The 9,874-nt window shown below is 33.4% G+C and overlaps 1 protein-coding gene across 1 annotated transcript in view; it reads left to right on the top strand.

The window, feature by feature from the left end:
* The first annotated feature begins 5,882 nt into the window (after positions 1–5,882).
* LOC135157317 (uncharacterized) overlaps positions 5,883–9,874 on the top strand; it is a 46,188-nt gene continuing 42,196 nt past the window's right edge. Inside the window, exon 1 of the mRNA XM_064112481.1 lies at positions 5,883–6,004. Coding sequence (XP_063968551.1) covers positions 5,883–6,004 — 122 coding nt within the window. The remainder of the gene's footprint in view (positions 6,005–9,874) is intronic.

Below are 9,874 nucleotides of genomic sequence, written 5' to 3'. Positions count from 1 at the left end.
TATAAAAAAATGTCCAATGCTGATGGGCGCTTTTGTCACAGTGCGTCAAATTGACGCCTGTTACCATGGTTAGATACGCTATTTTATTCATGAGTCCACTGTTTGAAGAGTGGACTCATGAATAAAAACAGTGGACTCATGAATAAAATAGCGTATTTAACCATGGTAACAGGCGTCAATTTGGCGCACTGTGACAAAAGCGCGCATTAGCATTGGACATTTCTTACATACGCGCCCGATACGCGCTAAATTAAGCGTAATTTATACAGGAAATCTTCATAAACCATGGACTCAGCCGTGGGTTTTCAAAACCACCTTTGTGAATTCGGGCCATCTAGTTTCGCCAGAAAACATGTTTTTAGACAATATTTCACTCGTAGATTACAATTACATTCATTTTGTTGTTTTTACTCTTGTGAAAATTAGTTTCTTCATTCGCTCTGTTCATGATACAGATAGGGCCTATGGCAGCCACTTTGAATGTCAACATGCAACATAATTACCGAAATTGCAAGGGAAATTATATGTTTCGTTAGAAATCCTTGTTGTCAGACAGTGTTACACCAATATTTCGCAGTTATTGGCATTTTAAAGTCAAACAAATTCAAAGGTTGTGAAAATTATTTGTTCCCGTTTATATATTGTACACAGTATAAGTGGTCTATGACAGCCATTTTGAATATCATAATACAGCATTTATCACATTAGATAGTATACAAATGACATAGTTTTGTTAATAGTCATGTTTTCAGACAGTAGTCCACTCGCAGGTCACAATCACATGCAATAATAGTGCTCTTGTTTGAAAAAATATTTTTCCTCATTCACATTCTACATAATAAAGTATACAGGGGTTATGGCGGCCATTTTGAATAACAATAAAATTAATATTTTGTCAAATATCGCTTTTCCAATTGGTATTTCACTTCTGCACAACAACTACATGCATTTTATAGCTAATGTGTGGGTAATTTTATGATTTTCATGGGTAATTTGCATATTTTGGCGGCCATATTGGATTTTGCCAATTTGCGGAAAATGCTCAAGGTTACAAGAGTGGCATCATTCAGATTCGGAATCAGCACCCTCGAATTGACAAGAAACCATAAATAAACATTGTATATCTAAAAAACAAGGTTCGACCCCTTGTCTATGGGGCCTATCCTGGGCCCGTATTCCATAAACGAGATAAGCATGCTTAAGTCAAAAATCTAAGCATTTTGTCTTAGTTTTCTGTCTAAGACAAAATTCTTAGCCAAAACGCGTATTCCATAAAGAATTGGCTAAGAATTTTGTCTAAGAATTTGGCTAAGAATTTTTGCGCGACTAAGACAGATTTAGGATGAATGGCTAAGTAACTTTTCTTAAATATGCAGAGTCTGTATTTCATAAATTCTACATGGCTAAGAATTTTGCCCTAACTTTAAAGGAGAATGAAACTCTTGGAGCAAGTTAGCTTTTGTGAAAGCAGAAAAATCAAAGAATAAGATCAACAAAAGTTTGAGTAAAATAGGACTAGCAATAAAAGAGTTATGAGCATTTGAATGTCGAGATCACTAATGCTATGGAGATCCTCCCATTGGCAATGCGACCAAGATCTGTGATGTCACACACGTACAACTCTCCCATTTGGACTCTGAAAATATACCCCAAAACATCTCTTTTTGCTCATTGTAATCATATGACAAATGATTCATCAATGATATAATGTTGTGAAACCTCTGTACTTGTCATCTCATAAAGAGAACACCTCACCTTGTGATAGACTCTATAAAAGTGAGAATATAAGTGAAATAAGTACTAAAGTAATGAGGGAGTTGCACGTGTGTGACATCACAGATCTTGGTCGCATTGCCAATGGGAGGATCTCCATAGCATTAGTGATCTCGACATTCAAATGCTCATAACTCTTTTATTGCTAGTCCTATTTTACTCAAACTTTCAACAATATGTTTCTTTGATTTTTGTCTTTGATATTGATTCAGCTGGTTTCAAGGGTTTCATTCTCCTTTAAGACAGTGGTGAGTTGTCTTAATTGCTTTAAGACAACGTTTAAATCCAACAAATCATGGCCATTTTTTTTTAGAATTCATACCTATATTGCATTTCGAGCTACTTCCTCAGTTTTTAACCAATTTTCATGAAATTTGGAACACACATTGGTCTTAAGGTAAGGAGGTGTAAGAATTTTTTTTTTTGCTTTTTCAGAAATTGTGTTGCCATGGTAACAGTATATTATGGCCAAAATTTAAAATTTAAATTACTTCATCGGTTTTCTACCAATTCTCATGAAAGTTGGCTCACACATTGGATTTGAGGAAAAGATGTGCAAGACACAATTTTGCATGTGTCGGAAATTGTGTTGCCATGGTAACAGTATATTATGGCAAAAATTATGTATAAATCTTGCTATTCCAACTACTTCCTCAGTTTTTAACCAATTCTCATGAAATGTGGCACAAACAATAGTCTTGATGTGAAGATGTGCAAAACATATTTTATGCCTATATACAAAAATTGCGTTGCCATGGTAACAACATATTAAATAACGAAAATTAGGTGAAAAATTTGTGGTTTTAACAAGTTTACAATATTTCAACCACTTCTCATGATGTTTGCCACAGACATAAGTCTTGAGGTAAAGATGTGCAAGACACATTTTCGCATGTGTCGGAAATTGTGTTGCCAAGGTAACGGTATATTAGGGCAAAAATTATGTAAAAATCTTGCAGTTCCAACGACTTCTTCAGTTTTTAATCAATTCTCATGAAATGTGGCACAAACGTTAGTCTTGATGTGAAGATGTGCAAAGTATATTTTATGCCTTTATAAAAAATTGTGTTGCCATGGCAACAAATAAAATAACAAAAACTAGATGAAAATCTTGTAATTTGAATTACTTTATCAGTTTTCAACTGGTCAATTCTCCTAAAATGTTGGCGCACACAATAGTCTTGAGTTGAAGATGTCTAAGATATACTTTTGCCTGTATCAGAATTCGTGTTGCTATGGTAACAACATATTATATAAAGAAATTAGGTGAAAATCTTGTGGTTTGAATCCCTTCATTAGTTTTACCAATTCTTATAAAGTTGGCTCACACATTGATTTTGAGGTGTAGATCTGCAAGACATATATTTGAAAATTTGTTGCCATGGTAACAGCATATCAGATCAATAAATGTGTAAACAGCATGATGTGTATTGAACTACTTCTTCATTTTATGACATTGGCCTATATGTCCATGAAATGTAGGTTTTGAGCTAAAATAATCTGCAAGACACATTTTCTCATTCATCAAATATGTGTTTGTATGATAACTACATGTATACGCCAAAAAAGATTAAGACAATGGTCAATGCTAACTTTTGTTTGGCTACATAGAGAACTACATGTAGCTGAGGGCTTAGTTCTAGTTTTTTTTTTTTTTTTTTTTTTTTTTTGGGGGGGGGGGGGGGCTAGACCTCAAGATTTCGAACTACAGCCCCTAGTTTAGATCTAAGCCTAGATCAAGATTCTTTAGTCCTAGAAATAACCCAATGCTAGATCCCTAGCCTACTTCCTTTCTCAGGCCTAACGTTAGATGAGTAGAACTAGACTAGATCTAGCCTACATTTACTATTTTTAGATCTAGAATCTACATTGAGATAGAGTCTACAAGTCTCTAGATCTACACCTATTACTATGACCCTATGTACACCTAGATTAGTATAGTTCTAGATCTAGATAGGGTCTAACTTTTAGTCTAAGTGAGTAAGTCATTTAGTCTAGATCTAGGCCTAGGTTAGAGATTTCTAGATCAAACAGTAGACTAGATCAGCCAGTCCTAACGTTAGGGCTACCGGATAGGCTAGAAATAAAATCTAGAATGAATAGAAGAAAGCACAGGCTAGGCCGCCTAGGCCCTAGATCTAAATTCTTATATAAATCTAGGCCCTAGTCTAGACTGAGCTGTTGCCAGTGTTGGTCTAGGTTTAGGCCTGTTTTCTAGTCCTGGAAACCTAGATCTAAACAAGTCCTCAAAATGTATGAAATAAAAACTCCAAACAAACAGATGGGCCTAAAGCAGGAGTAGATCTAGATAGATGTCTAGACTACTACTAGGACTAGATCTAACTTTAGGCATAGTTGGCAAGCAATGCATAGCGATATATCTAGCACTGTTGACAGGAATAACCGTCGTTTCTGGGGATTTATTTAAAAGTTTCTGACATTTACTGTCATATCACATTGGTGAGACTAGGCCAACGTAACGTTAGACTGTTTAGTGTCGTACTCGTAATACTAAAATAGCGGAACAACCAAAATACAGTCGGAGACTGAAGCTTTTGGTCTAGGCCTAAGTCAGATCTATTCTAGACCTACATGTAAATCTAGATAGATCTATCCCTGTCTTAAGGCTAAGCCAGGCTAAGTCCTGCATGTTCTAGGCCTAGACCAATACTAATATAGGTCTATCGTTAGATCTAGGCCTAGTATGTAGCTTCAGTCTCAGTTGCTCCACTACGGCACTAGACTAACAAAGTTACGTTTTGCTTCAGCCTTCAGGAAAGTAAAAAGTAAAAACAATGTTCAATTCTCCTCCAAACAGACGGATATTAGTTGTAGATCTTGGGCCTAGGCTAGATCTAGGCCTAATGTTAGACCCAAGACTAGTCTCAAAAGTTACAAATGTTTTCCCTTAGACCCTAGGTCTACTTCAACTGAAGTAGAATAAAGATGTCGAGAGGAATCTACCCTACACCATTTAGATTTTGACAAACAATACATGAAAAGTAATGAATGGGACTGATACATAAAAAACTGTGCAAGTCACTCGGTTTGGGATTGAAATGTTTTGGTAATTAACAAAATATAGAATAATCTGAATAAAGAATTCTTACCATATATGGGTGATGAATGCTCTTCTTTTACTACATTAGTTGTAATTAGTTTCAATGAAATCAAACTTGTTAAGAAAAAACAACTTCAATTACATTTTTGCTATTTTGTTGCAGTCACCCCTGCAGCAGTTTAGAAGGTCATAGAATTTGACTTTGAGACTTTGGCTTAGCCATATCGTCTGACTTGAGACAAATGTCTTAAAGTTTATAGAATATCGTTAGGGAAGATTTCTTAGACAAGCAAAATGCTAAGACAAATTGCTAAGACTTAAGCAAAAAGCTTATCTCGTTTATGGAATACGGGCCCTGGACTAAACCACTCGTTCTAGCAGACGGCAAAATTATCAGCGGGAAGATCGAAACGTCGAAAAATTTGTCCACATTCATTTGCATCTAATATGCTTAAGTACAGGCTCGTTCATGAATATCGAAGTGTTTTTTTTTATTAATGGAGTCGCTCTTAGGTTACCAGCGACTTTATGAAATGGTCTTTTCGAGTTGCTCGTATCTTAAGTGCGACTTCACCAACTTAAGAACGACTGCATGGACTTACGAACGACTCTTTATGAAACACCACCCCGAATACCTTGTGCGCGTTTCATGAACATGGCCAAAATCAAAGGTCATTTAAAGGTTAATGACCTCTGGCAGTGTTGGGAGTATGTGTTGAGTTGGCATCATAACTTAGAAAGATAATGGATCTAGATCATGAAACATTGACATTAAGGTAGTCAAGTATGAATGATTGTTTTGCACATGTCTTAGGTCACATGATCATGGTCAAAAGTCTTTTTTTTTCGGTGAATAGACATATCATATTAGTGAATTTTTTTTTTCTGTGAATAATTATTCATTAGCTGTTTTCAATGGCAGGACTGCTGATTCATGTATATCGAATAACGTAATGCAGGCGAGACTGCAATAGGCGTTCCACTTGTTTATGTTAAATGCTTTGTATAGAAAGTAATTCATGATATTGTTTTTTTTCTGTGAAAGGTTATGAGAGAAAATGACAGGACATCGGTCTTTGTGGAGCTGATGATTCTCAAAGCACTGTGTGACCACCCTCGCCTGCTATCTGAGAGAGCCTGTCACATGCTCGGACTCATTCCAGCTCCGAGGTAGGTCTCTGAAAACCTTGTTCTTGGGAAGATTAATTTCTTTAGACAACCCCACTTTCTGCCAAAAGATCTATTTTCCCAGATTAATCATTGCTTGTGACTATAATCTAATGGAGACTTTTCCCGCATGTATGCAGGCTGGAGTATAATGGAAAATGCGTCTCCAACGGGTTAAATAAATCATTTCTCGGACCCACGATATCTTTAGACCTAACAAAAATGGGTTATACTGTATTAAATTTTGTTGTAGCCCCCCCCCCCCTCCATCCCTGAAAAATACCCTGCAAATAATCAATATATGCCCCCATGTCCCCTAAGAACAAAAATATTATACTTAATTATAGAATATATACATGTATATACATTACCCAGCAAGATTTTCATCTGGGCAATTCCATATGTAGACCTGACCCCCAATTATGGGGTGTCACAACGCCCTCAAATTATCATGGCTCAGCAGTTCATTAAGTGAAATGAAAATATTGAAAATGGAGGTCGGGCATACAATGTAGTTAAAAGAAAGACTGATGTTTTTCATGGAATTGCCCTCTGGCCATCTTGAATTATTGTCACATTGAACAAATAAACAATATTTGGTTAATGATATCACCTGAAAGGATCTCACTGAGTGGCAAATACTTTCAATCGAAGCGAATAACGATTTCGCTGGGGTTCATTATTAAGGTATCAAAATTTTCGCTAGAGGTTGCAAGACAATCCTTAGTCATATTTGTCATTTTTGCAAAAAAATAAATAGCAACAAAATGTTAACGTATTGTACTGTTTCTTTTAATCCTTTGTATCATTACTGCTATTAGTAATCTTGTTTAATTCTAAAATCTGTCTTGTCCATTCGTCATTGATTGTCCATTTTTTGTACCAAACGTGAATTCCATTGCCATCTCAAAGATAAACCTGTAAGTCCAGAAACCCTCTTATCTTATTGGTATTTATTAAATTCAATTCAATTCAAATGCATTTCCACATCCAATTAGAAAGACAAGTACAAATGCATATGCAGATAGATATATACAATAAAAAACATTAAAATGAAACATATTCAGTTCGAAAACATAATGTGGTGGGAATTGACAAAGGCCAAATGCCTATCAGGGTTAATCCCAAAGGTAATATAATTTACATAAAATGTTTCTTAAATATTTACCTAATAACATGTTCAAAATATAAAACAAAACAATATAAATGTAAATAAAATAAAAATACAAAAAGACACCTGGAACCCCTACCTCCCAAAAGGCATATTTTGATAACTTTATTTTAGAATTCATTTTTAACTAGGTATTTTTTTAGTTTTCTTCTAAACATATTAAAAAAAGGGCATATTTGATTTCTTGTGGTAATTTGTTCCATAACTTAGGTCCTGCATAATAAATGGTAGTTGTTGAGAAATTATAATTTAGCGATGGTAGATGGAAAAGATTTGATTGACGGGTCGCATATTTACATACATTTTTATTATATACAAAACAATTTTCTAAAAATTTCGGAAGTATATTTTTTGGAATACGAAAACATAAATGTGCCAATCTGTTGTTGATGTATATATAATTTTTTTTTTAATATACTGAATTTTTTAAAGACAGCAGTGCGTGAGTCATTGCTCGTTTTTGGAGGATGAAAACTCTATTTAGATAGGTCTTTGCACAGCCTCCCCATACTATATTACAGTAGTTAAGATATGACAAGATCATGCTATTATACAATTTATGAACAATATAAAAATGAACAATTTTCTTTATTCTATTCATTGCACCAATAGCTTTAGATATTTTACATGATACATAAGATACATACTCTTTCCATGTCAGTTTGTTGTCAATTTTAACTCCTAGAAAAATTGTAGAATTTACAATCGATATAATTTGTTAGTTGATATATATTCTTATACAAGAAGTATTGACACTTTTGTTTTTGGCTGAAATAACATACAAGACGTTTTTTCTGCATCTACTTGTAATTTGTTCGCGTTAAACCAAGTACAGGTATCATTTATTTTTTAAGTTCTGTATTAAAAGTAAGACACAATGTATCAATATTTTCCCCAGATAGAAATAAGTTTGTATCATCCGCAAAAATTATCGTTTGTAATATACTACTTACATATTAAATATAGTTTATGAATACCAACAATAACAAGGGGCCTAATACTGATCCTGAGGGACACCATAGGTATTATGTGTGATTTCAGAAGATACACAATTTACACATACATATTTGGTTCTTTTTTTTCAAGTAACTAGAAAACCATTGAAGTAATGTACTCCGAATCCCATAAAATTGCAATTTTTTAAAAAGTATTTCATGACTTATGCAATCGAATGCATTTGTTAAATCTAAAAAGATACCTAAATTCAAATAATTTAGCAATAATATTAGTAAAATCTAAAATAGCCATGTAAGTACTGTAGTTCTGTCTAAACCCGTACTGTTTATGGTACGCTATATCTCGTTTCGACAAGAAAGAAAATAAACGACTATACACAAGTTTTTCTAAGATTTTCGAAAAAGTGGATAAAATTGATATAGGTCTATAATTTCTTGAAATATGTTTATCTCCTTTTTTATCTCCTTTTCTATGTTTATGTTCTTTTTTATGTACATGAATTATCTTAGTCTTCTTTAGAGCAGTAGGGAATACACCAAATTATAAAGACATATAAAATAGATTGCAAAGCGGTACAACAAAGGAAGCAATATACTTCTTTAGAACAACAATATTAATATCATCATATCCAGGGAATTTGCATGAGTCAAGTTTTTTTTTAGTATTTCTTAAATTTTGAACTGGCTTCATAAACATAGACTGTAAAAATCCCTATTTGGTAAAAAATGCAAAAAGTCAACAGAGGCATTAGGTATACTGTTTAGAGAATATACATCTTTTTGATAAGAGGATGGATCTTTTAAATACTTCCGAAATAAGATATATTTTTTGCACATTCTTTAAAGTTCTACATCAAACCAAGGCTTTTGTTTTCTCTGTTTTAATTTCATTTCTTTAAATGAAAAACATGTGTCATAAGTTTAAAGAAAATATTTCATAAATAGATCAAAAGTACTATCTACAAAAAGACAATCTAATATTTGGTTAAAAGTAAAATATACATATGTACGATCTAATATCTGATCCCAGTTTGTCTTAAGGGTAAAGTCCACCCCAGGAAAATGCTAACTTAAGTAAATAGAGAAAAATCAAACTACATGTAGCATAGTGCTGAGAATTTCATCAAAATCGGATCTAAAATAAGAAAGTTATGACATTTTAAAGTTTTGCTTATTTTTCACAAAACAGTGATATGCAAAACTAAGTGAGTCAGTCGATGATGTTCATCACTCACTATTTGTTTTGTTTTTTATTGTTTGAATTATGCAATATTTCATTTGCATACTAGCCATTATGTGCATATTTGTGAAATTAAGCGAAACTTTGAAATGTCATAACTTCCTTATTTTGCACTCGTTTTTCATGAAATTTTCAGTGTTATGCTTTGATTTTTTCTCTTTTTATTCAAATCAACTATTTGTTGGGGTGTACTTGTCCTTTAAGTACCGTTTCACAAAACAAAGAAATATTAGAGTCATTTATTGCACGTTTTAAGAGTGCAATACAGCGATCGTCTTCAAAAACCGATCTTAAATGACAAAAGATTGAAAAATGATCACGTCAGTGAGAAATATTCCTGCATTTATTTTATTTCAGGTCTATTTATAAATATATTGTTTATCAGAGTTACAGATTGCATAGATGCTCTGGTAGGTCTTAAAATTAAGGGAACATGAGAAAATGACTTAAGCTTATCGATAAAACTATTTACATTATTGCAAGAAGTAGTCGTTAATAAATCTAAT

This window comes from Lytechinus pictus, chromosome 17 (assembly GCF_037042905.1).
Source record: "Lytechinus pictus isolate F3 Inbred chromosome 17, Lp3.0, whole genome shotgun sequence".
Classification (NCBI taxonomy): domain Eukaryota; kingdom Metazoa; phylum Echinodermata; class Echinoidea; order Temnopleuroida; family Toxopneustidae; genus Lytechinus; species Lytechinus pictus.
Note: the sequence above shows the minus strand (reverse complement) of the source record. Positions and strands in the feature narration are given on the sequence as shown.